The sequence below is a fragment of the Salmo trutta genome, chromosome 4 (genome assembly GCF_901001165.1).
Source record: "Salmo trutta chromosome 4, fSalTru1.1, whole genome shotgun sequence".
NCBI classification, from domain to species: domain Eukaryota; kingdom Metazoa; phylum Chordata; class Actinopteri; order Salmoniformes; family Salmonidae; genus Salmo; species Salmo trutta.
In genome coordinates this window covers 47562231-47590047 of record NC_042960.1, presented here as the reverse complement: position 1 = coordinate 47590047, position 27817 = coordinate 47562231, and the positions used below count along the sequence as shown (strand labels likewise).

Sequence of the window (27817 nt, the reverse complement as noted above, 5' to 3'; positions counted from 1 at the left end):
CTGCATATTGGCCCAGGAGGCCTGTAAACAGTAGCTATAAAAAGTGAGTGAGTAGGCTGCATAGATTTCATGACTAGAAGCTCAAAAGACGAAAACGTCATTGTTTTTTTTTTTTGTAAATTGAAATTTGCTATCGTAGATGTTAGCAACACCTCCGCCTTTGCCGGATGCACTGGGGGTATGGTCACTAGTGTAACCAGGGGGTGAGGCCTCATTTAACACAGTAAATTCATCAGGCTTAAGCCATGTTTCAGTCAGGCCAATCACATCAAGATTATGATCAGTGATTAGTTCATTGACTATAACTGCCTTGAAAGTGAGGGATCTAACATTAAGTAACCCAATTTTGAGATGTGAAGTATCACAATCTCTTTCAATAATGGCAGGAATGGAGGAGGTCTTTATACTAGTGAGATTACTAAAGCGAACACCGCCATTTTTAATTTTGCCCAACCTAGATCGAGGCACAGACACGGTCTCAATGGGGAAAGCTGAGCTGACTACGCTGACTGTGCTAATGGCAGACTCCCCTAAGCTGGCAGGCTGGCTAACAGCCTGCTGCCTGGCCTGCACCCTATTTCATTCTGGAGCTGCCATGCACCCTATTTCATTCTGGAGCTGCCATGCAGGCTCCTCGTGCAATGTAAGGCAGGTGGTTAGAGCGTTGGACTAGTAACCGGAAGGTTGCAAAAACGAATCCCCAAATCCCCCCTGAACAAGGCAGTTAACCCCCGTTCCTAGGCCGTCATTGAAAATAAGAATGTGTTCTTAATCTGACTTGCCTAGTTAAATAAAGGTGTAAAAAAAATATATATATATCGGCAAATCGGTGGCCAAAAATACCGATTACCGATTGTTATAAAAACTTGAAATCAGCCCTAATTCCGATTAATCGGTCGACCTCTAGTACGGATACCCCCAAGGGACATCCTACTACATCTTCCCCTCTCCCATGAACAAGAACTCAACATGCACTGAAGCATAACTGAAATGCAATTTGGAAACCAGTATTATTCTCTAACATGCTACTTCACATCCTGAAACAGTATGAAAGCATTAAATCACACAGTATGAACATTAACTTAGGTACAGTCTCTTTTTGCTGGTTATGGTCCCCAACAGTATGTTTTCTCTTCACGTAACATAGTCTTTCAGCCACTCTGGTGGCTTCACATCCCTTTTTGGGTGCGCTTGTGGCCCTGTGAGCATTCTCTCTCCTTCACCCTCTTTTTGTGCATTTTCTGTGGCCTCAGTCTATGTGGCTGGTAGATCTGGAAGAGCTCTGAGGTGTGTTTGGTTCCTTCGTACCTCTTCTGAGCCTGTCCACCACATAGGAGCGTGGGGCATCCGCTTCCCTCAGCACTATTGCTGGTGTCTTTAAGTTGTAATCCACACACGTTGACCTCTGGTCTGCTCTGGCTTCTCCGTATCACGGTGTCTCTGATTAAAGTCTCCAGTTTGCGTTTGTTTCAGCCGTTTGTCCCTCTCAGCAAAGGCCTTCCTGTTAGGCCATCGGGGTTTAAGCTGAGCCGGCGAGACAGGCAATGGGAAACGCAGCCTCCTGCCCATCAGGAGCTCGGCAGGCGGCGGCCCATGATGCAGTGTTGTAACTCTGTAAGCTAACAGAGCCCAGTATGGATCCTTGTTCTTTTTCAGCAGTCCCTTGACTGTTTTCACAGCTCTCTCTGCCTCACCATTACTCTGTGCATGGTAGGGGCTACTGGTCACATGTGTGAAGTCATATTCTGCGGCAAAAGCAGTAAAGGAGCTTGCAGAGAACTGGGGAGCGTTATCTGTAACCAGAACCTCAGCGACCCCTTGCCTGGAAAAAATTGACTTTAATCCACTGATAACACCAGCTGATGTGGTTATGGGTGTCTTTGCTATTTCAATGTATCTTGAGTAGTAATCTACCACTAGCAGATAAGTGTCATTTTTCCAATAGAACATATCTGCCCCTACCTTTTGCCATGACCGTTTTGGCAGCTCCGTTGCCATCATTGGCTCCGGATGACAAGGTTGACATTTTGTACAGACCTCACACTGGGCCACCAGCTTGGCAATCTGAGTACTCAGACCAAGCCACAACACTGACTGTTGAGCCCTCAGTCTGCATTTGGTTATCCCCATGTGTCCATCATGCACTCTGTCTAGCATTTCTGGTTGTAGAGTCTCTGGGATAACTATCCGTTGTCCTTTCATGAGAAGGTCTCCATTACAGTGGAAGTCACTTTGGTGCACCCAATAGGGCTTCAGCAGCTGAGGCAGTTCCTCCTGCCTGGGCCATCCCCTTTTGCACTGCTGCACTATCTGTTTGCAGATGTGGTCTCGTTGTTGCTCCTCTGCAATCTGCTGCAGTTTGGTCTGAGATGCAGGTAGGCTGTCCCTTATTGCATTAATGGACACCTGTTGTCATGTTCTGACCAGTAAAAGGGGTTATTTGTTATTGTAGTTTGGTCAGGGCGTGACAGGGGGTGTTTTTCTGTGTGTTTTGGGGGTTTGGGCATTCTATGTTCTATTTTCTATGTTTTGTATTTCTTTGTTTTGACCGGGTATGGTTCTCAATCAGGGACAGCTGTCTATCGTTGTCTCTTATTGGGAACCATACTTAGGCAGCCCTTTTTCCCACCTGTCCTTGTGGGTAGTTAACTTTGTTTGTGGCACTTTGCCCTGTAAGCTTCACGGTCGTTTTGTATTGTTTATTGGTTTTGCTGGCGACATTCAATAAAAAGGAAAATGTACGCTCACCACGCTGCACCTTGGTCTACTTCATCCGACGGACGTGACACCGGTACCTAACTAACATCACCACCCTGGATGGTTCCGACCTAGAATATGTGGACAACTATAAATACCTAGGTGTCTGGTTAGACTGTAAACTCTCCTTCCAGACTCATATTAAACATCTCCAATCCAAAATCAAATCTAGAATCGGCTTTCTATTTCGCAACAAAGCCTCCTTCACTCACGCCGCCAAACTTACCCTAGTAAAACTGACTATCCTACCAATCCTTGACTTCGGTGATGTCATCTACAAAATAGCTTCCATTACTCTACTCAGCAAACTGGATGCAGTCTATCACAGTGCCATCCGTTTTGTTACCAAATCACCTTATACCACCCACCACTGCGACCTGTATGCTCTAGTCGGCTGGCCCTCGCTACATATTCGTCGCCAGACCCACTGGCTCCAGGTCATCTATAAGTCTATGCTAGGTAAAGCTCCGCCTTATCTCAGTTCACTGGTCACGATAACAATACCCACCCGTAGCACACATTCCAGCAGGTACATCTCACTGATCATCCCCAAAGCCAACACCTCATTTGGCCGCCTTTCCTTCCAGTTCTCTGCTGCCAGTGACTGGAACGAATTGCAAAAATCGCTGAAGTTGGAGACTTTTATTTCCCTCAGCAACTTTAAACATCAGCTACCTGAGCTGCTAACCGTTCGCTGCAGCTGTACATAGTCCATCTGTAAATTGCCCACCCAATCTACATACCTCATCCCCATACAGTTTTTATTTTATTTACTTTTCTGCTCTTTTGCACACCAGTATTTCTACTTGCACATCATCATATGCTCATTTATCACTCCAGTGTTAATCTGCTAAATTGTAATTATTCGCTCCTATGGCCTATTTATTGCCTACCTCCTCATGCCTTTTGTTCACACTGTATATAGACTTTCTTTTTTTTCCTACTGTGTCATTGACTTGTTTATTGTGTTATTGGCTTGTTTATTGTTTACTCCATGTGTAACTCTGTGTTGTTGTCTGTGTCACACTGCTTTGCTTTATCTTCGCCAGGTCGCAGTTGTAAATGAGAACTTGTTCTCAACTAGCCTACCTGGTTAAATAAAGGTGAAATAAACATTTTAAAAAACTCACCCTCTAGACATTGCTCCGCCTCTGATAATGGACGTTTAATTGGGGCCCTGGAGAGTGCTTCAGCTGTGATCAGTGCCTTCCCTGGCACATACACCATCTTGTAGGTGAACCTCAGTAATCTGAGGTGGAAGCGCAGAACTCTGGGAGGCAAGTCGTCCAGTGCTTTTGTCCCTAACAGAGCCAACAGTGGTTTGTGGTCAGTCTCTGCTGTTAACTGCAGGCCAATAATGTATTGGCTGAGCCTTTCACATGCCCATGTGATAGCCAATGCCTCCTTCTCCACTTGAGCATACCTTTGCTCTGTGTCGGATAAGCTTCGGGAGATGTATGCCATTGGACGCCATTCCATGTTGTCCTGCATCTGTGTGAGGACCGCCCCTAGCCCAAAGGATGATGCATCTGCTGATACCTTTGTCTTAGCATGGGGACGGTACACAGCACTCTCTGTGAGGCCAGGTCTCCTTTGATTTTGTCAAACGCTACCTGTTGCATGTGACCCCATGACCAGTCATTCTCTTTGGCTAGTAAGTCTCTCAGGGGTTTGGTTGTATCTGAGAACTGTGGGAGGAACTTACCCACATATGTGGCCATGCCTAAGAAGGTCCTGACTTCAGCCACATTCTGGGGTCTGGGCATATCTGTGATGGCGCTGATCTTCTCCGGGTCTGGCTCTATTCCAGCTGCACTGATTTTGTGTCCCAAGAACAAGACCTCTGACTGTGCAAAAGTGCATTTTTCATTGAGTGTCAGGCCAGTCCGCGTGGACTATGATGCCACTCAGCCCATCCAACAGCTGGGACATGCGTCTTTGGAAATGCTCAGGACCGGAAGCGATTCCAAATGGCAAAACATTAAAACAGTAATGGCTAAACGGTGTTATAAACGTTGTGAGTGCCCTACTCTCTGTTTGCGCATATTAAACCTAGCTCTCTCAAAAATAATGTTGTGTCTCCCTACAAAATGCGTTTCAAAACAGTCTTTAACGGCACTGTAGTTAAGTTTCTCTTCCTCAGTCAACGTTGAAGCATTTAATATATCGTCGGCTTCATCACCCATAGAGTAGATCAGTGTATTAACTTGAAATGCCTCATTTTTCACGTTTAAGCCTGATGCTACCCTGTACCTTTCAAAGCGCCTCCCTACAAAATTCTCCGGGGGACTAATGCGAAATCCGTCAGCACTAGCCACTGGCCTGTCCGTGTTTGCTCCAGAGCCCGTTGAACTTGGAGTCACAAACCCTGAAATCCCGCCAGCTTCTTCCTCTTGCAACATGTTGCTTAGCAGTAACTTAGTCCTTGCTCGTTAGCTAGCAAAATAATGATATGCGCTGTTTTATCTCCAACACTGTGCCCTCCCTGCTTTGAAACAGCCTGAATGTATGATTTACTTGGTACGTCCTTCATGTTTATGTGAATGTTAAACCCACTTCTGACACCATGTAGTATGATCTAACATAAGGAGCGGCGACAACGAGGTTCTGGCTCCAGCCTGTTTATTAACCTAACCCTCGTATGTCATACATAGGTACGGATACCCCCAAGGGACATCCTACTACAGTTGTCAAGCAAAACATTTTGGGACTATGTCAACAATGGACTTATGAAACAAATACCAAAATATCTTATTTGGGTGGAGGTTTCCTTGAAGACAGAAGCTTTTGTTCTGGAGAGGCTGTATCAACCACAATTAAATTATAAGGTTGGACTACTTTCATACAATACTTTATGCATATAATTTGATTGTGCTTCTGTTTAAAATGTCCATTTAGTTAAATGTGTTACTCTATACGCGCACACCTGTATGTGTTGGCGCGCATGTGCGTGTATCTGTGTGGGTGGGTGTCATGCAGCAGGGATCAGACTGGATGAGGAACGTCATGGGCTGGTTGGCTGAGTGTCTTTACAGTCACATGTTGATGGGAGGGGAGCTCGAAAAACGGTGCTGTGGTCCGCTGGTCCCTGATGCTGAGGGGATGATTTGTGTTAGATAGTCCACTGCTTTAAAATGCTCATTAGGGAGGCTAATCCAGCCTATCAACGGACAGATATTGTTACCGGGATGAATTTCTCAGCCCAGTGCTCAATTTGTCAACTACGGGGTTCATATCCCATGAGGATAGTGTGGAGGGCAAGTATGTGTGGCGTTTAGGCTATATGTGGTGGATATTGTAGGCTAAGTTTTTCATACAGAAAACTTGAGTGTATATTAAGTGACGTGTGTCTTTTGTTTGGAAAGAGAACAATGCAAAATGTATCAACATATTGATTTGCACTCCTTCCGAACAATTGGCTGTCTCCTTATTTTGTCCTCAATAATGGCTTCTTGTTATGTAACCCTGTAACAGTAGGCTTATTGTCTGTGTGTGAAATCCATGGTGGCTCACGCAGACAGGTCGACAGGGCAGACACAGCAGAGAGGGAGTCTAGCTAACTTCCCGTCTACCCGTTCAGACACAGCTGATCTCCCTGCTGTAGACTGTTGCTGACCCGCCAAGTGATTAAACACAGAGCTAATTATCCCATAATACCAGATCTGCTGGCTGCATTCTCTTTCTCCCGCTCTTATTTAGGCCACATGCAGGCGCACAGTTACCTGCTCTCCCTGGGGGGGGGGGGGGGGGGGGGGGGGGGGGGGTGTAGTAGAGTTTGTTTTGTTTGTTTACAAAATAAAGGGTAGAGTTTTAAGTCTAAACCCTGACATAGATTCAAACTACATGGAGTGACATTTTTTTAAATTACGTATTTATGAAATTGTATAATACATTCAGGTCCACTAAAACATTTAATTGGATTTATAACAGAATGGTTTTCATGTTGTCCTTTGTGCGACGATTGTAACACATTTCATGTGGCAAACTTGACAGCACGTTTCAGTGAATCTCACTATTTTGGAATACAGTGTACAATAGGAAGGAAAGCTGCTTATTTAACATACAATGCCTCAGTAGCTGCCACTGGTGTTTTGGGACATACTTGCTCTAGGACCATAAACACCCTTGTCTTCCCATGCAGCTGCTCTTAGAGAAGAGGGGTGGATGGAGGGAGGGGTGGGGAGAAGAGAGGAGATACAGGAAAGGACAGAGACAGAGTCAGATCAGAAAGGGGTGCACAGTCAGCACATAACTTTAATAAGAGGGATGATGCTGAAGGGAGGAGAACACCAGAGCACAACACAAAACGCTCTGATTTGATCCTCTCTTTCTTTTTCTTTTTTTTCTTTTTTTCTTTCTCAGAAGCATGGTTAACATTTGTGGCTGCCCCCCACTTAAAGAGGCAGTAAGCAGTGTTTTCCTTCTCCCTCCTCCCTGAGTCCTGATAGGTTGCTTGTGTGGCTGCTGTGCGCTGAGAGAGCCTTGTGAGAGAATAGAGTGGAGCTGTGAGACACAGCTGGGGCTGGAAAAATTGCCCAAAGAAACAGATGCACTCCTTCCTTAGAAAGAAACTTTGCGAGCTGGGTATGTGTGTGTTCGGGTGTGTGTAAGTGGGGAGGGGGAGTGTGTGTGTGTCAGGGGCTACTTACTCAGGAAGTCCGAAGAGGAGAAAGGGGATGAAAATGGTTGAAAAAATTGTTTTGACAAACTTCCGCTGCTGGCTGTGTGATTTACCCCCGTCGCCTGGATTAGTGTGACTTTTCTCTCTCCTCACACCCAACTATAGTGGCACTACGATGAAGAGAACCAGACCTGTCATAGGTAAGGTATTTTCACTCCCCTCACTCGCTGGCTGGCTCTCTGTCGGGAGTTATAGGGTGTTTACATGCCAAACAGAGACACACGTTTGTTGTCACTCATGTTGCTAGCCTTGGTCCTAGACTTGATTTCCATTACAACAGTATAGAGAGAGGCTGAGATATTTTTCAGCATTTCTTCTAAGGAGCTCAAGGGACTCTTGCCTGTCTGTCCATAGTTAATGCTGAGGGACAAAATGCCTCAGTTGTTTTGCAGTTTTCTGTGGGGGAGATGCCAGTGTGCCTCAGGCTTTTTTCTTTTCTTGTGGGGGCCAACTGTGTGAAAATTAGATTGTTGCGTGATAAAAGTTATGTAGGCTACAAATATATAACATCTGTTGTAATTGCTTTGTGTCATTTATCCAGTCCTCTACTCATTTCACAACAGCTGCAATGTTGTTAATTAGTAAGCTACGCAATGATGCTTTTTTTTAGCTTTACTGCGCCTTTGTTTAAATAGATTTAGAGGGAAAGTAGGGCAAAGTGAAGTAGGCTACTTGATTTAAGGAATTCTAGGACATTGTACATGATCATATAACTCACCATAGCTAATGATTAAAAGGAAACCTGCTTGCCCTCCATATAGTTTATTGAGGTAAACTAACGTTAAACATTTATTAAATAAATGATGTACTTTCCAGGCAGAGAAAATGGTGCATACAGTTCAACTCTCTAATGGGAATCATACAAGTTTGAGGTTGTTATATTGTTGTCTGTCAAGTCCATATCTGACAAAATTGCATTGCACTTTGACCCTTATGCGGTCAACAATCTTGAATATCCCGTTAATGGCACGTCATAATAATAAATTCATTCAGTTTACCACACAGCTTGGATTAGGGGAAAATACAGTATGTACTGTAAGTCCTCATATCCAATAGATGTGTTCCTGTAGCTGAGAGTGAATGTGTGTGTTTCTGCTCATTGGAGCAAATGGAGAAGGCTGTAGGCTCCCTTGCAAAAGGTGAGGTGAACACTGGGATGAGGTGGGTGGAGCGCAGAGGACAGCGCCCTTCTGTGTTGCCATGGCATTATTTAATGGTGTCTCCACATGTTGCTGGCACAACCTGCCACAGAATCAACACCGTGTGGACAACACACCCACCAGACTAACAATACAGCAGATATGACTGACTAGGGCCTGGAGTTTATCCTGACCACGTGATCTGACTATAGGGAAACATCTAGAGGACCAGAACTGGATAAAGTCTGTGTTAATACACTCCTTTATACCATGGCCAGACAGAGGGTGTTTTGTTCACAGTGAAAAGCTCGCTGCAGTGTGCTTCAGGCCAGGGTGACCCCAAACCATTAAGGCAGACTGATGGAGCTTCATGAACCCTCCTTCCCTTCCAAGCATCCAGAATAGCTACTAAGTCTTACAGGAACAACACAATGAAAGAATGATCTGTGTGAAAGGGGGCAACAGTCGCTACTGCAGCTTGTAATGGAAATCTAACAAAGGCACACAAAGCTCATCTGCATTCACAGCTAAAGGTCTTGACTGCAAGGGGCAGCGTTACACATGGAGACCACTGTTGGAGAGAGAATAGACACTGTGGAAAGGTCCAGAGCCCAGCCTTGCCCTCATTTTCCACAGATCATACTGAGCTGACTAGTCAGACATGTAGATCACAGGAGGTTGGTGGCAGCTTCATTTGGGAGGGAGGGCTTGTGGTAGTGGCTGGAGTGGAATAGGTGGAATGGCATCAAATACATCAAACACATGGTTTCCAGAAGTTTGATGCCATTCCATTTACTCCGTTCCAGCCATTATTATGCACCGTCATCCCCTAAGCAGCCTCCACTGATGTAGATGGCTTGTCCACTGATGATGATTGGGCCAGGGTATGGCCTCGGGGCTTGATTAGTTGGGACATGTTCTACGCCAGTGTTTTAATAATACTGCTCTTTCTCCAATGATACTGTGATTGCTGACTGGAGGCGTTCTCCTGTTTCCCTCCCCAGATGAGATCATGCAGCAAGAGATCAGGCCCTTGCTGGCTGTCGACATCATAGAGCAGCTGCACCGGCAGTTTGCCCTGCTCTCAGGTATGTATCTAGGGGCTCTGTCTCCTCTCCTTAATCCTGCTTCCCTCACACACAGACAGGCAGATATTGTAGTTCCTCTCCCTTTATGAAGGAGGAAAGATGGATGTCCGAAGGATGGAAATGACTATTATTATGCTCACTTCGAGAGAAGGTGTGATTGCTTCTATAGTACTACACATTGCAATGTTTCATGATTCATTTGGATCGCAGACAGAAAAAGGAAATGTATCATATCCTTTCGAGTCACATTATCAGTTAAAAGGCCATTTCCGGTGTTGACCTTAAATCATGATTGAGTTGTGAGCAGACTTGAACCTTTTTAATACTGTTGATCTATAGGAGTGCCTCTTAATGACTTCCTGTCCCAGAGTGGACAGAGGTCACAGGAGGTTGGTGGCACCCTAATTGGTGAGAACGGGCTTGTGGTAATGACTGGAATGGAATCGGTGGATTGGTATCAAATACATCAAACACATGGTTTCCAGGTGTTTGATCTCATTCCATTTGCTCTGTTCCAGCCATTGTTATGAGCCGTTCTCACCTCAGCGGCCTCCTGTCTGGTCTGCTCCATGACAATAACAGCATTATCACATTACACCGTGAACCATTTCCTCTGACTGTATTCACAAGCTTTGTTCAGTGCCTGAAATGGCCACTTTTGGGATCCGGAAGTAGTGAATGTGTACATACATTCAGTTGAAGTCGGAAGTTTACATACACTTAGGTTGGAGTCATTAAAACTCGTTCTTCAACCACTCCACAAATTTCTTGTAAACAAACTATAGTTTTGACAAGTCGGTCAGGACATATACTTTGTGCATGACAAGTCATTTTTCAACAATTGTTTACAGACAGATTATTTCACTTATAATTCCCTGTATCACAATTCCAGTGGATCAGAAGTTTACATACACTAAGTTGACTGTGCCTTTATACAGCTTGGAAAAATCCAGAAAATTATGTAATGGCTTTAGAAGCTTCTGATAGGCTAATTGACATAATTTGAGTAATAATTTCTACCTGTGCGTGTATTTCGAGGCCTACCTTCAAACTCAGTGCCTCTTTGTTTGATATCATTGGAAAATCTAAATAAATCAGCCAAGACCTCAGAAAAAAATTGTAGACCTCCACAAGTCTGGTTCATCCTTGGGAGCAATTTCCAAACGCCTGAAGGTACCATGTTCCTCTGTACAAACAATAGTATGCAAGTATAAACACCATGCGACCACGAAGCTGTCATACCGCTCAGGAAGGAGACGCTTTCTGTCTCCTAGAGATGAACGTACTTTGGTGCGTAAAGTGCAAATCAATCCCAGAACAACAGCAAAGGACCTTGTGAAGATGCTGGAGGAAACAGGTACAAAAGTATCTATATCCACAGTAAAATGAGTCCTATATCGACATAACCTGAAAGGCCGCTCAGCAAGAAAGAAGCCACTGCTCCAAAACCGCCAAAAAAAGTCAGACTATGGTTTACAACTGCACACGGGGACAAAGATCGTACTTTTTGGAGAAATGTCCTCTGGTCTGATGAAACAAAAATAGAACTGTTTGGCCATAATGACCATTGTTATGTTTGGAGGAAAAAGGGGGATTCTTGCAAGTCGAAGAACACCATCCCAACCGTGAAGCATGGGGTTGGCAGCATCATGTTGTGGGGGTGCTTTGCTGCAGGAGAGACTGGTGCACGTCACAAAATAGATGGCATCATGCGGTAGGAAAAGTATGTGGATATATTGAAGCAACATCTCAAGACATCAGTGAGGAAGTTAAAGCTTGGTCGCAAATGTGTCTTCCAAATGGACAATGACCCCAAACATACTTCCAAAGTTGTGGCAAAATGGCTTAAGGACAACAAAGTCAAGGTATTGGAGTGGCCATCACAAAGCCCTGACCTCAAGCCTACAGAAAATTTGTGGGCAGAACTGAAAAAGTGTGTGGAGGTTTACAAATCAAATTCAGTTACACCAACTCTGTCAGTAGGAATGGGCCAGAATTCACCCAACTTATTGTGGGAAGCTTGTGGAAGGCTACCCGAAACGTTTGACCCAAGTTAAACAATTTAAAGGCAATGCTACCAAATACTAATTGAGTGTATGTAAACTTCTGACCCACTGGGAATGTGATGAAAGAAATAAAAGTTGAAATAAATCATTCTCTCTGCTATTATTTTTTACATTTCACATTCTTAAAATAAAGTGGTGATCCTAACTGACCTAAGACAGGACATTTTTACTAGGATTAAATGTCAGGAATTGTGAAAAACTGAGTTTAAATGTATTTGGCTAAGGTGTATGTAAACTTCCGACTTCAACTGTACATACAGTACTGTATAGTCTCATTAACATGTATGTGAGAACATTGAGTCCCCTATATCATATCTGTATGCTCACAGATCAACCCTGAAGACTCTCTCAAACATTTTCCATCTCTGCGTTATTTCCCTCATAACCTTCTTGGAGCACAAATAAATGAGTCTTAATCTTCTGGCATATCCATATTTTAGTTACTGGAGACATAGAAGTGGCAGAGGTGTAGGGCCTAAGCTGGGACAATAACAGAGAGAGTTGTGGGTAGTTATTGGGCGGGACGTCCACACCAAAGCCTCTGCCTCGACAGGGATTGTTTCCATTCCTTCCCACCCATGTCAAGCCACCAGGGGTCGGCCTGCTGCACTTCAGCCAAGCTTATGCCTCAGTCTAAAAACCCTGGCTCAGAAAAGCTAGCTTTCAGACTTATGTAATTTTACTGTGGAAAAAAACACAAGAATGTTTTATGACCTACACCGCAAGCTGTTTTTTTAATTCTCAATGGGTCTCTCAATGGGTTTTCCTCCAAAATTACTTTCAGGCAGTACTTATACCTGAAGAGGTGGTGCTGAGTGGAGTTTTCCAGACAGCGCTGTATTTTCTAACTCTGATTATTATCTGATGTAGTGTTGTTGTCAGTGAGAAAAGTAGACTACAAGCCTTGACATGTGTACGGATCTCCTGTGGCGGCAGGTATGGATTCTTCTGCCATCAGCAGGTAATTGGATGTGTCTGGTTGGGAGGACTGATAGGTGAGATGTCACCCTGTGGGATGGATGGCAGGCGAGATGGCACAGGAAATGAACAAAATGCTGCTTTTAGCACAAAGACAGTGACAGCGTTGGAGTTTGGGAGGAGGGTGTTATGCTTGTCTGTGTGATTGGTACATTTTTGGAACTGACTGAGAGAAGGGAGGAGGAGAAGTTAGTCAATGTGTGTTGAAAGTAAAGAGCTACCGTTACCTCACCACTAATATCAAAGGCAATGTTTCTTCACGTGCTCCTCAGGAATGAGAGTAATGTGTCCAAATAAAGCGAGTGCCCAGACACAAGCCTTAAGTAGAAAATCAGACTGCCTCGGGCAAATAAAGGCTGTGCACAAAGATACCATTTACAGCAGTTCCCCTCTGTCATCCTAAACGGAACTGTTTTGACGTTGAGAAGAATTCTACCTAGATAATAAGGCCAAACCCTAGTCGCCGATTTCCACTCATGATGGCAAGCACTGGGGGCATGATGTTGAGTGAGGTGGAACACTTTAGATAAATGGTGGCCTTGCTTCTCCACCATGCTTTCTCATAGTGATACACTTTGACTGATCAATCTCTCATTGTAGAGATATAGGATCATGTATTATAATATGGCTGCTTCATTTGTTTCAGGATTTAATAAGAAACTTTTCTTTCAGTTAGATCAACATATTCACTTATCAAAATTATCAAATTTTATCAAACATTGGCAAACAATGCTGACATTATTTAACCCAATGCTACCACCTTGTGGTTAATTAGTGTAAATATAACTTTTCCATTGACAGCCACCAATAATATCTGTAAAAGCCGAATGTAGGATTGCATCCAATTAATGTTTATTTGCCTGTCAATGTCTGGTGTAAACGAATGAATTTAACAAAATGGACACATTTATAACAACCAATTGTTTTACCCCTCTGTGTGCAGGAGGAAGAGGGAAAGATGGTGCCCCAATCATCACCTTCCCTGAGTACTCAGGCTTCGGCGACCTCGTAGCGGAGGACTTCCAGAATGTTGTAACATATCTGACCAGCATCCCCAGGTATAGTAGGAGCAATGCATTTAAAGCTTTCTTTCCAACCATGCATATTCACCCATGGCTATAAAGTTCAGATCAATACAGGACTTTTGGTGCACTTTATTTTCCCACAGTGGAGAACACAGTGGAGAACAGAGGCTTAGTGCTTAATTTGTAAATTGGGAGGTGCCAGAACAAAAAGTGAGCCCGAGAGCGGGGTGATCTGGGGCCTCTGAGGGACCAGAATGCATGAAAAAAATATAAGAATAAAGTATTGCATGCATTATCATAGCTTTTGCATACTGGCATAGACCAGTTGCATAGACGGGCTTGCTTAAGTTGCACACGTTGGGCAAATATTTTGTAGCCTAGGGTCAGGGAAAAAAATGTACCTTTTTATAAACGTATTTCATGCAATTCTTCATCATTTTAGATGACACAAATGATCGAAATGACAGGCTACTTTAACACTGACAAACTGAGAATCTGAGCTCAATTAAAACGACCTTGTCTCGAATCCATCAATAGCCTAGGCCTAGGTGTTTGGAGACACAGATATTGTACAATTAGAGGAGGAAATTATAGTCTAAAAAAGCTTTCCAGTTTCACTGACTCACCCAATGATGCAGAGCTCACTCACCAGCCATGGCCGATGCGCTGCTGCCAAAAGCCTATCTCTCTTGTTTGACTTTGTAAAACAATGCTGTTTGCTCAACAGGGCTATTTGGAAGTTGATCACTTGGTAGCTTACAGACAGATTAGACGTCTCTTTACAGCAGGATCCATTTGCTTTACAACCTGTGTTTTACCCATGATTGTAGGCCTATTATAAATATTTGCGAAAGGCCTGTTTTGGTTGCATGCTGTTTACTGACTGATTTCCTGCGCCTTCCCGACTGTAGGCTATGCCCTATGATTGGGCTACACACAATCCACAGCTAGGCCTTTTTTAATTTTTTTTTACATAAACTGTTGATCCTCTGTTGCTAAATTTATAGGCCTACTCCTGGTGCAGCATTCTGATTTGTTTTATGATCAGACAGTAGTAATTCTATAACTTTGGCAAATGTAGCCTATTTCAATTCATCAGGGGGGCTGCAGCACCTCCAGTACCCTTCGGCGGCTATGATTCAATAAGGAAATAAATGAGGAAGTGCAACGCTGAAGAAATGAGTTGCAGGATCATGTCTATCAGACTAGAGAGATCATAGAAAGTGAATCTCATTCTAGATCTGTGAGAGATACCGGCTCGCTTCTGGTCTATATAGGCGTTGGTCTACATAGGCTACAATGTTGCGCAAACCATAAACCCGGGCTCGCACAACACAAATCCATTTTTAGAATATCAGGCATGTTTTCACATTACGATTTTTAATGGGCAGGATAATTACAGAGGAGTCAACCTGAACGAACTCTGATTGCTCTGATTGCTTTTACTACATTGCAAATAGAGAAAAAAAAGTATGCCAAGAGAGGTACCGGATCCTGGCAAATGGGTTCTGGAACAAACAGTCCAAAACTGAGAGGTGCCAGACTGAATGCTACTATATATTTGGTAATAGCAGGTTAAAGACTGATGCTTATAGCAGCACAGTGATGCAATGCTTTTAAAGAGTGTGGCTTGAAGAAAGACATTGGTTTATATAGACGTAACCCACTGGGTACACCACATCTTTTCAACGTAGATGATTGGCTAAACTTTGGTTGAGACGTTGATCAGCGAGATTAAAACCTGTCACCCACTCAAAAAGACAGCCCAAAGTTAGTTGAATTTCCAATTTGTGATCATTGTGCTTTCAACCATTTGGAATGGAAAAACAACGTCAGATTTTTGGTTTAGTTGTCACCCAAATGTCTATCGATGTGCTTTCAACCATTTAAAATAAAATCTAATGTGAATACAATATCAGATATGTTGTTTATTTATACAACAGATGAATACTGAGCTTCATCTAAAAGCAGAACCAAATGACCTGGATTGCAGTTGAAATTACATTAAAAGTACAAGTGGTGAATGCCGTTTGACATTCTGTGCAGATTATTACAGCAATTGTGAAGATCTCCACAGACCTGCGACGACCTATGCATGCTGTCTTGAACATGCATGCTCTATATGATTACATAAGAACACATTTATAGTTAGAGAAACCTCAATGTGGCCATGGATGTATTACTTATTTTAAGGTTGAATGTTGCATTAGTTTGTAAGATAATATTGAATTAGTGGCACAGATGGAACTATCCAAGCAGAAGATGCATCTCCTTCAAATGTTGATATTTGGTTGCGTTGACAACCAAACATAATTCAATGTCACAAAATATAACATTTGAAATCAAACGGTGCTTGAAACCCTTGGCCTATTGTATTTTCTTTTTTTTGTTGAATTATGGGTTGAATTGAAGCAATTGCTGTTGTTGATGACTGCAAATGCTACAGTATATAGTCCTGAATAGCATCAATGATGATATGAGTGAAAGTGTGGTCACTTTTCATTTGCTCTGTTAAACCTACTCTTTGGAATGACTTCAATAGCAACAGTGAATCTATTTCGTTTTTAAGTGGAGATCTCTCAACAATCACTCTCATGATCTAATATTGGCAATAGTCAGTGACAAATATCATAGCTAAGCATGGCTGGCCTTGGTTAAAACCCTGGATGGGAGACCAATGGATCAATTCTCCAGTAGGAGGGGATGCCCAGCCTCTCATTTTTTTTTCTTCTGATAGTGGATATAATGTTGAAGATCTGAGGTCTTAAAGGTACAAATTCAACATATTGTATACAAGGTTTGTCTATGTTTAAATTTGATTATGACATAATCCTGTGGTTGACATTTCACCCTCAAAACAACAGTTGATTACTTTTTTCAAATGTCATTATTTCCCACGGAGGTTCCATGTCACAATACATTGACAAATTACGTTAAAACAATGTTGATTCAACTAGTTTGTGCCCAGTGGGAAATGCCATTACCTCCCCTCTGTATGGGATGTGGTTCCGGCTAACTCCCGTCCAACCGCAAATCCAAAGGTACTTCCCAAGACACATTTCTTGAGGTGTAGCATTTTCAATTCGGTTTCAATTTTACCACATCCTGAGAAATGTGTCTTGTGAAAAACTCTCCTCCAATGACATTTGTGGCACAATCTGGGATGTCATTCTTTCTCTCATGGTACATCGTGAGGACCATTAATCTTGTCTCATGTCAGCTGCTCGCAACCAGGAAAATAAACAGAAGTTGCTCAGTTGAGTAGGAATTATATTAGACCAGATATCACATTAAGATGTTAGACATGAGCAACTTTATTCACCTTTTTTGTCAGAGTAACACATTGAGCATGTTAATGGCCCTCACTTAAAAACCTCTTCCCTGTAAAAGACCCCAAACATTACACAAGTTTACACAGCTCCTCTAACACTGTTAACTATAATGGCCTGATTCTAAAAGTGCTGAAGTGATTTTGTGTAAACTCTGTTTAAACTGTACAGAGACAGAGCACAGCAGTGTACTGTAGTGCCTTCTTGGATATGCTTGGATAGCTTCACCTACCGCATGTGTTTATTTCCGTGTTTCCTTTGTCTAGTTTGGACGCGGCCAGTATCGGTTTCGTTATAATCATCGACCGCAGGCGTGACAAATGGAGCTCAGTGAAGGCCTCGCTGACGCGGATAGCGGTATGAAGATGTCCGTCTTTCACTTCAGACAGGGCTTTTATCTCTTGCCTGGTTATCCAGTCTGTTTGTGCTTTAACTCCTCACTGTGTTTGAATTCAATAGAGGAATTGGCCACAGCACAGACAGAATGGGACCAATCTATTTTATTTCAGCATCATGTAACATTGTAAAATATAATTGCAACCAATGCTCCTATATCAGGAAGTCTTGTATGAAGAACATTTTTTGGGGTATAATCTACTGCAAATTCTGAGCAAAGCTCCCTCCACACAAGGCTATGAGATGGTATGAAGCTGTGTTTTGTACCTGTGTCCACTAGGGGGCATTTCCAGGGAACCTCCAGCTGGTGTTGGTGCTAAGGCCCTCCCGCTTCTTCCAGAGGGCCATCGCTGACATTGGCATTAAGCTGCACCGGGATGACTTTAAAATGAAGGTACCGGTAAGAATGCTTCGCTACCACTCACCCTGTTCAACTCGTAGATCATCTTAGAAACCTTTCCTCTGTGTCTGGGTGTGAGATAGTCTTTGACCTAATGTCATGTGGAGTGTTGCATGGGAGTGTGATGTTCACCTGTAAACTATGTACTCACTGCATGTTTTCCTTGTTTATGGAAAGCTGTAGAATGTGACAACATGCACCTGTATTTCCCTTACTTCATTCATTTTTTTGGTGAAGGCCAATTCTCCTGCATTATGCTCAGACACCTACAGTATACTGTAACTGTACACATTTTCGAAGATAAAAGTTGCAACTCCTCCTCAGACTCCTCACCACCTCGCGCGTGTGTGTCATCCTTACACAGGCGTTGTAGAATTCAAGTCAAGACATCTGGTGAGGAAGTAGACATGGAGTAAACCAAAAAACACAGAAGCCTGTATTAACATTATGCCATGACAATTATTGTCTAACCCTAAAATTAGATGAGAAAACCCAGACTGATAATGCAGAAGATGCCCTAACATCTATAACACACAGCAATGTATGTGAATTTGTTTCCCTACAGATTGTGATGCTCAACTCCCTATCTGACTTATATGGCTACGTGGATAAGGGCCAGCTAACATGTGAGCTTGGTGGGAACCTGGACTACTGTCACAGCCAGTGGATCCACCGCCGGACAGTGAGTTACCATGACATTGGCCTTACACCAGTTACTTTCTGGACTCACTGGAAACAATACAAGTGTGTGTGTTTTTGCTGTCAGGCCATTGAGAACTTTGCTGTGACGGTGAAGACCACGGCTCAAATGCTGCAGAAGTTCGGTACAGACCTGGCCGAGACGGAGCTGCCCAACGATGTGCAGTGCACCAAAGACCTGCTCACTACTCACACTGAGAAGCACGACAAACTCAAGGTGGGGCTCTGCTTCAGCATCAACATAATACTACTGAACCTGGCTTCCTACAACGGTTCACTTGTACTCATGGCTAACATCCTCAACACCTGAAGATTGTGTTGATATTTGTTAGTATACTATTAGTTACATTCACATACAGTAGTGTGATCAAATACACAGGGGAATGGGTTCTATCATAGCCTGTGGCATTGTAGTTTAACCACAACCATAAGCATCAATGGTCTAGATAATAACCAGAGTATTCTATTCCCAAACCAGCAATACCATTATAAATCGGGTGGTTCAAGCCCTGAATGCTGATTGGCTGAAAGCCGTGGTATATCAGACCGTATAGCATCTATTTTTACTGTTCTAGTTATGTTGGTAACCAGTTTATAATAGCAATAAGGCCAGAGGAGGTGTGGTTTATGGCCGATATACCACAGCTAAGGGCTGTTCTTAAGCAGGACGCAACGCGGAGTGCCGAGATACAGCCCTTAGCCGTGGTATATAGGGCATATACCATAAACCCCTGAGGTGCCTTATTGCTATTATAAACTGGTTACCAACCTTTCAGCCAATCAACATTCAGGGCTTGAACCACCTGGTTTATAATGGTATTTAATGAATTCTTTCATTTTGACAGGATGAACTGAAATTAGCGATGAAACAGGGAACCACTCTACTGGGCTGTATCAAAGAGCAGGCTGCCAAGTCTGAGAACCACCAGCTAAACCCAGACGAGATGGAGAACCACACCACTGTGGAAAGGTTGGTTACTGGGACCTACTGGAGATGGAAGCTCCTAATTAAATCATTTGTATGTGTTCGGTTCACAAATGATTTAACTTATTGAATTTCTCACTAAGAGTATATTCCAGAGGTGGATAAAGATGCTGCATATGATGTCATATGTCCATGTTGTATTTCAGGTTGTTGGCCCAGCTAGATGAGACAGAAAATGCTTTTGAACAGTTCTGGTCTAAACATCACCTCAAACTGGAGCAGTGCCTACAGTTACGCCATTTTGAGCATGACTTCCGAGAGGTACGTATGTTTCTGTGACAGAGTCGCTGACTGCTGTAGTCAACAGGTTTAGCTTAATCACGTTAACAAAGAAAACTGGACAGAACACAGCCTGGCTATTTGTGTTCCCCCAGAGACATCAATTAGAAGTAGCTATTACAATGTAACACTTTGTCCAAAAATAGTTGCTTACCTTTCACTTTCTCAGTTTCAATTACACATGCTTTTTTATGTTTGCAACTTCACACTTACAGTATATAATGCTTCCTCTCAAGAATATGTGTTTGGAAATACTGTACATATGTCCTTAACCTCCTGCTCTCTCTGTGTCCCCTCCCCAGGTGAAAGTGTCATTGGACAGTCGGATGGCGACTCTGACGGCCCTGTCAGACATTGGGGACTGTGTCACCCTGGTAGAGATGTTACTGAAGGACCTCAAGACCTTAGAGGAGAAGGCTCAGGTCAGCACAGTCACATAACAAACGTTATATGAGATGTAACAACTAAACCTTACAATACAAAGCACAATGTATCCACTATGTCTTACTTAGCACGTGATCATCAGCCTTGCATTGTATTGAATGTGGGCCTAACACGAATGTGGTCATGTGAGATGAATGGCTCTCTGTCTGATGCATGTCAGGAGTCGTTAGAGAAGGCCCAGCTCCATGCCCTACACGGGGACCAGCTGATTCAGAGCAACCACTATTCTGTGGACTCCATACGGCCCAAGTGTGTGGAGCTCCGACGCATCTGTGATGACTTCACCAACGAGGCCCAGAAGAAGTACGACGTCCTCTCCAAATCACGCCAAATACACAAAGGCATAGACAAGGTGGGGTGGATAACATAAGAGGCTCCTCACATCTATATTGCTGTCAGTAAAGGCAATGTCCTCAGGGAGAGATTGTTTGCATGATTATACATGTCATTTACACATTATCTCATGAATTCAAGTAACTTTCACAAAGTTTCCCTCTTCCGTCTAGGTCAGTGGTACTTCAACTTTTTCAGCAAAGCAATAAATCCATTTACTCAATAAAATTGTATTTTTCATATTATCTGCCTCAAAAACACTTGTTCAGTATATTGTCCCATACAGTAATCAGTACCTTCGTTTTTGGTTCCTAAACAACTATACATGCCATGTATAACATTAGTAGTTGACAATATACATTAGTGCCATGCAAATGAGCCTAGTTATACTACTGATATGGAGCCTAGACAGTACCTACTGTAGTTGTTTATTAATCCATGTGTCCTCGGGTGTTTACAGGTGAACCAGTGGTGTGAGTCGGGGGTGTACCTGCTGGCCTCTCAGGCTGTGGACAAGTGCCAGTCCCAGGAAGGGGCTGAGGCAGCCCTGCAGGACATTGAGAAGTTCCTGGAGACGGCCAAGGAGAACCAACTGAGTGACCTCAAGAACATCCACAACCAGTATGAGCTAGTCCTCAATGTTGAAGTCAAGGTATGTACAGTGCTCCCTTAATTCACTCATGGAATCCTAATTCCTGGAGTTGTCAGCCTACAGAAGAACAATGGTCCTATTTGTTGATCCCTGATCTGTGCTTTCCATCAGGCTAATGTACAAAAGGCTCTAAAGAGGCTGGACGATGTACAGGAGATGTTTGAGAAGAGACAGGTTAGTCTGAAGAAACTGTCAGCCAAACAGACCCGGCCCGTCCAGCCTGTGGCCCCCCGGCCTGAGTCCTCTCCCAAACGGCCTGTGCCCCACAAAACACCCAGGACCACCTGCCCTGCCCCTGGTAAGTCTCCCCCATAGAGATAGTTAAATGACTCAACTTAGATATAACCCCTTTTAGCATTGGCATTGCCATTGAGAGCATCCACCATTTTAAAGTAGTCAACTGGGTGGGTATTCCTATGGGTTGGCAGCAATCAGCCAATGATCAGAGCATTGTCTTCTTCAAATTGGGTGCTATGGTTTGTAAATGAATTTAAGCTATATCACTGCCGTATAGCGGCCACAGTAAATTAATGACAAGATTTGTGGCGGTAAATCACCAATATTAGCTTTACACTTTTTTCAAACACAGAATAAGAAGAAAACCGACTACTTTAAAATGGAGTTAGCCTCAATGGCGCTGCCCATGCTGTCACAGATGCCATAATGGCACAGATACAAAGTTGAAACCTCTTTCCATCGTTATGATCTCCCCCCACATGACCTAACCACAAACTTTACCTACCCGTAATGAAAGATCATTGTAGAGCCTATTCATTGCTATTGAAACGGAAACATAGTCTGTACTTTACTTTCCAGGAAGTAAAGTAATTTTCGAGTTTAGTAATTTTCGAGTTTAAGACAAAGTATGAATTTAAAACCTTACATCCTGAGGCTTTTAAAGGAGGTCTATTGTATTCACTGTGGTACTCTACCTACTACAGGAGGAGGACATAGCTTTGGGCCAGGGCCTCCTGCTGTTGTTCCACACAGAGAGAATGGCAAAACGCCTGATGTTTCAAACAGGATCTCTAGAAGTCTCTATGCCTTCATGTCAAACATTCCACTTAATAAAAAAAAACTTTCTTCCTTTTCCCATCCTTGTTCTGTAACAATTTCTAGCACTCAGTCGAAGGATCTCAGAGAGCTCTAGTGCCACAAAGCAGCCCACGGAAGCTGAGCTGGCAAAAAGGAAAAATGTAAGCCGCAAAGTCAAAGGGAGCCTCAAGGTAAGACCTGTGGACATCCTCTAGACAATTGAACCTGAAATGGTTTAACCTCATTGACAATAACAACAACCATCTGTTTTTTTTGTTGTTGGCTAGCCACTGGTCCATATGTATGACAGTGTTCCGCCAATCCTTCTTGTATAATTCATCAGAACATAACTCTTGGTCAATGGGAGTCTGGGAGAAGAAGTCATGGGGGTGTCCTGTTTCAGACATCTTCTGTTTCCTGCCTTTCCCAAGGGAACCCTGCGGGGATGAGAAACCCTAGTTTCAAATCAATTGCGCACCTTTTGCCCTGACCACATCACGTCTGTCTGATAAATAGGAATAATGTGCCATACTAAATCAAATCACATTTTATTGGTCACATACACATGGTTAGCAGATGTTATTACGAGTGTAGCGAAATGCTTGTGCTTCTAAATCCGACAGTGCAGCAGTATCTAACAGGTAATATCTAACAATTCCACAACAAAACCTAATATCTAACAAATTCCACAACAAAACCTAATACACACAATCTAGTAAAGTAATGGGATGAGAAAATATACGAATAAAATATATGGATGAGCAGTGACAGATCGGCTAAGATGCAGTAGATAGTAAAGAATAGAAAGTGAAGGATACAGTTGTCACGTCCTGACCAGTAAAAGGGGTCATTTGTCATTGTAGTATGGTCAGGGCGTGGCAGGGGGTGTTGGGCGTGGCAGGGAGTCCCAGCTCCACGCAGGAGGCCTCCAGCGACGCTCCTCAGCCCGGAGCCTCCAGCGACGCTCCTCAGCCCGGAGCCTCCAGCGACGCTCCTCAGCCCGGAGCCTCCAGCGACGCTCCTCAGCCCGGAGCCTCCAGCGACGCTCCTCAGCCCGGAGCCTCCAGCAACGATCCTCAGTCAGGAGCCTCCAGCGACGCCTCTCAGCCCGGAGCCTCCAGCGACGCCTCTCAGCCCGGGGCTTCCAGCGACGCCTCTCAGCCGGGGCCTCCAGCGACGCCTCTCAGCCCGGGGCCTCCAGCGACGCCTCCCAGTCCGGGGCCTCCAGCGACGCCTCCCAGTCCGGGGCCTCCAGCGACGCCTCCCAGTCCGGAGCCTCCAGCGACGCCTCCCAGTCCGGAGCCTCCAGCGACGCCTCCCAGTCCAGAGCCTCCAGCGGTGGTCTGCAGCCAAGAGCCTTCAGCGGTGGTCTGCAGCCCAGAGGCTTCAGAACGGGAGCTACGCCCAAAGCCAGAGCCACCTCCGTAGTGGTAGGATTGGCGAAGGGGGGGTGTAGCACAGGAACATTGCGTGGCAGGGGGTGTTGTTTTGGGGTTGGGTTGTTTCATGGGGATTTGTTCTAGTTTTCATTTTCTATGTTCATTTTCTGTGTGGCCGAGTATGGTTTCCAATCAGAGGCAGGTGTCTTTCGTTGTATCTGATTGGAAGCCATACTTAGGCAGCCTGTTTTTTCCTGTGGGTTGTGGGTGGTTGGTTTTTCGTATAGTCTATGTGCACCTTACGGAACTGTTTTGTCGTATTGTTTATTTTGGTTAAGTGTTCACGTTAATAAATGAAGATGAGCACTTTACACGCTGCGCCTTGGTCCAATCCTTTCGACAGTTGTGACAGAACCACCCACCAAAGACGGACCAAGCAGCGTGGAAGGGAGCAACAGCAGAGGTATCTGGAGTCCTGGACCTGGGAGGAAATCCTGGATGGTAAAGGACCATGGAGGCGACCTGGAGAGTATCGCCGCCCGCCGGAGGAGATAGAGGCAGCAAAGGCGGAACGCGTTACTGGGAGGAACGGCTGGAACGTCAGGAGGAGGCTGAGAAGCAGCCCCAAAAACTTTTTTGCGGGGGGCATACGGGTAGTTTGGCTAGGTCAGGGGGAGCCCTGACCTAACTTCCTGGGCACACAGGAGAGAGCCGTGGAGCAAACCGGTGCCAGTCACGGAGTCAAGCACGGAGCTTGACGCGAGATTCCGGAAGGAGGTACTGGCGGAGATGGCACGACTGAGCAGACGTGCAGAGGGGCGAGCGATGCATTACGGAGTGATGGGCACTATCTCGCCCATCCACATGCACAGTCCGGTGTGGTCGGTACAGGCTCCGCAGCATTGCCGTGCTAGAGTTGACACTCAGCCAGGAAGGAGTGTGCCTGCTCAGCGCATCTGGCCGCCAGTGCGTCTCCTCGGTCCAGTTTATCCTGCGCCTGCTCTACGCACGGCAGCCCGCATTCCCCAGCACAGCCCAACAGTATACAGTATATACATATGAGATGAGTAATGCGAGATATGTAAACATTCTTTAAGTTGCATTATTAAAGTGACTAGTGTTCCATTTATTAAAGTGGCCATGATATCAAGTCTGTAGGTAGGCAGCCGGCTCTCTGTGCTAGTGGTTGCTGTTTAACAATCTGATGGCCTTGAGATAGAAGTTGTTTTTCAATCTCTCTGTTCCAGCTTTGATGCACCTGTACTGACCTCACCTTCTGGATGGAAGCGGGGTGAACAGGCAGTGGCTCGGGTGGTTATTGTCCTCGATGATCTTTTTTGCCTTCCTGTGACATTGAGTGTTGTAGGTGTCCTGGAGGGCAGGTAGTTTGACCCCGGTAATGCGTTATGCAGACCGCACCACCCTCTGGAGAGCCTTGCGGTTGTTGGCGGCGTAGTTGCCGTACCAGGCGGTGACACAGCCCGACAGAATGCTCTCAATTGTGCACCTGTAAAAGATAGGGAGGGTTTTCGGTGACAAGCCACATTTTTTCAGCCTCCTGAGGTTGAAGAGGCGCTGTTGCTTCTTCTTCACCAGACTGTCTGTGTGGGTGGACCATTTCAGTTTGTCAATGATATGTACACCGAGGCGCTTAAAGCTTTCCACCTTTTCCACTGCTGTCCCATCGATGTGGATGGGCGGTGCTCCCTTTGCTGTTTCCTGAAGTCCACAATCATCTCTTTTGTTTTGCTGACATTCAGTGAGAGGTTATTTCCCTGACACCACACTCCACTGCCCTCACCTCCTTCCTGTAGGCTGTCTCGTCGTTGTTGGTAATCAAGCCAACCACTGTTGTGTCTTCTATCTTCTATATTGTGTTGGAGGCGTGCGTGGCCACGCAGTCGTGGGTGAACACAGAGTACAGGAGAGGGCTGAGAATGCACCCTTGTGTGGCCCCAGTGTTGAAGATCAGCAGAGTGGAGATGTTGTTTCCTATCTTCACAACCTGGGGGCGGTCTGTCAGGAAGTTCAGGACCCAGTTGCACAGGGCGGGGTTCAGACCCAGGGCCCTGAACTTAATGATGAGCTTGGAAGGTACTATGGTGTTGAAAGCTGAGCTGTAGTCAATGAACAGCATTCTTACATAGGTATTCCTCTTGTCCAGATGGGATAGGGCAGTGTGCGGTGTGATGGCGATTGCATCGTCTGTGGACCTATTGGGGCGGTAAGCAAATTGAAGTGGGTCGAGGGTAACAGGTAAGGTGGAGGTGAAATGATCCTTGACTAGTCTCTCAAAGCACTTCATGATGACAGAAGTGAGTGCTACGTGGTGATAGTCATTTAGCTCAGTTACCTTAGCTTTCTTGGGAACAGGAACAATGGTGGCCATCTTGAAGCATGTGGGGACAACAGACTGGAATAGGGATTGATTGAATATGTCCGTAAACACACCAGCCAGCTGGTCTGCGCATGCTCTGTGGACGTGGCTAGGGATGCCGTCTGGGCCGGCAGCCTTGCGAGGGTTAACACGTTAAAAAGTTTTACTCACGTCGGCCATGGAGAAGGAGAGCCCACAGAGATCCCACAGTGGGCCATGTCGGTGGCACTGTATTGTCCTCAAAGCGCGCAAAGAAGTTGGTTAATTTGTCAGGGAGCAAGACGTCAATGTATTATTTTTGTAATCTGTGATTGTCTGTAGACCCTGCCACATACGTCTCATGTTTGAGCCGTTGAATTGCAACTTCACTTTGTCTCCATACTGACACGTTGCTTTTTTATTGCCTTACGGAGGGAATAACTACACTGTTTGTATTCGGTCATGTTTCCAGTCGCCTTGCCATGATTAAATGCAGTTGTATGTGCTTTCAGTTTTGCGCGAATGCTGGTTAAGGAAGGTTTTAATAGTCACAGTGGGTGCAACATCTCCTATACACTTCCTTATAAACTCGCTCACCGAGTCAGCCTATACGTCAATGTTATTGTCTGAGGCTACCCGGAACATATCCCAGTCCACGTGATCGAAGCTAGCTTGAAGCGTGGAATCCGATTGGTCAGACCATCGTTGGATAGACCTAAGCATGGGCGCTTCCTGTTTTAGTTTTTGCCTATAGGAGGGGAGCAACAAGATGGAGTCATGGTCAGATTTGCCAAAAGGAGGGCGGGGGAGGGACTTGTATGCATCGCGGAAGTTAGAGTAGCAGTGGTTGAGTGTTACTCGCTCGTGTATTGCAATCGATATGCTGATAGAATTTAGGTAGCCTTGTTCTCAGATTAGCTTTGTTAAAATCCCCAGCTAGAATAAATGCAGCAGCCTCAGGATATATGGTTTCCTGTTTGCATGAAGTTCTAGTCATGCATGATAAGCCTCTCATCTTATCTAAATGTTAGCACTATGACCATGAGGGTGACGTTTGAAAGGAAATAGGGGCCTCCAAGGTATATACAGCATGTGTCACCCTTTCACCTGTCCATGACTGCAACAATGTGTGTTTGTGTCCTCAGATTGAGGTAATGCATGAGGCAAGCCAGGGAGGCTCCAGCCACGTCCTGGTGACGAACGAGACAGAGGAGAGTCTTTCAAACAGACGGAGGTAAATGTCTCTTTCCGTTCTCTGCCCATATACAGTATCTTTCCTGTTTTTTTTTCTCTCTGGTCTTTTTCAAAACCACTGCATACACACACTGTTGCTAGTGATGAGGTTTATGACATTTTACAAGGGACTGCTTTTTCCTCAACCATTAGCTAGTGTTAGTTGAAGAAACTTTGAAATAGGTCACAGAGAGAGAGAGTGAAAATTGAAAGACGAGGTTGGGAGAGCATAGCACTTACAGTACAGTGGTCTGAAGAAAGGGCTTGTAGCGATGATGAAGATAGACTTTTATTGAGGCAAAGGCTGCCGGCTGACTGTTAGCACCCAGGTGACCACACACTGTATGACTGCTGTGTGGAATGTCTCCTGCTCTAATTTCAACCTGCACAGTGCCTCCTGATATGGAGCATACTAAGTTTATTGATACTCGATAAGTCGATCACATTATTTATCTTGTCTTTATTGTAACTGTTACGGTTCGTAGGAGTGTACTCCCTGTTGCATGGGTCTTTTGAGGTTCTGAACTAGTGAGAAAGTGATTCAATCTCAAAGGGATGTGGCT

The 27817-nt window shown here is 44.6% G+C and overlaps 1 protein-coding gene across 9 annotated transcripts in view; it reads left to right on the top strand.

Moving 5' to 3' along the window:
* The window catches only part of LOC115192476 (guanine nucleotide exchange factor DBS), an 85743-nt gene that overhangs the window by 17907 nt on the left and 40019 nt on the right, over positions 1-27817 (top strand). For 8 of the 9 annotated variants that reach the window (XM_029751021.1, XM_029751024.1, XM_029751017.1 and 5 more), the window contains 14 exons: positions 9582-9665; positions 13653-13767; positions 17330-17420; positions 17740-17859; positions 18425-18541; positions 18626-18775; positions 19404-19528; positions 19690-19804; positions 20125-20244; positions 20427-20618; positions 21060-21251; positions 21363-21549; positions 22371-22477; positions 27167-27255. In XM_029751021.1, the coding sequence (XP_029606881.1) occupies positions 9582-9665; positions 13653-13767; positions 17330-17420; positions 17740-17859; positions 18425-18541; positions 18626-18775; positions 19404-19528; positions 19690-19804; positions 20125-20244; positions 20427-20618; positions 21060-21251; positions 21363-21549; positions 22371-22477; positions 27167-27255 (1804 nt within the window). The remainder of the gene's footprint in view (positions 1-9581; positions 9666-13652; positions 13768-17329; positions 17421-17739; positions 17860-18424; positions 18542-18625; positions 18776-19403; positions 19529-19689; positions 19805-20124; positions 20245-20426; positions 20619-21059; positions 21252-21362; positions 21550-22370; positions 22478-27166; positions 27256-27817) is intronic. The other variant, XM_029751019.1, reaches the window with a different exon arrangement.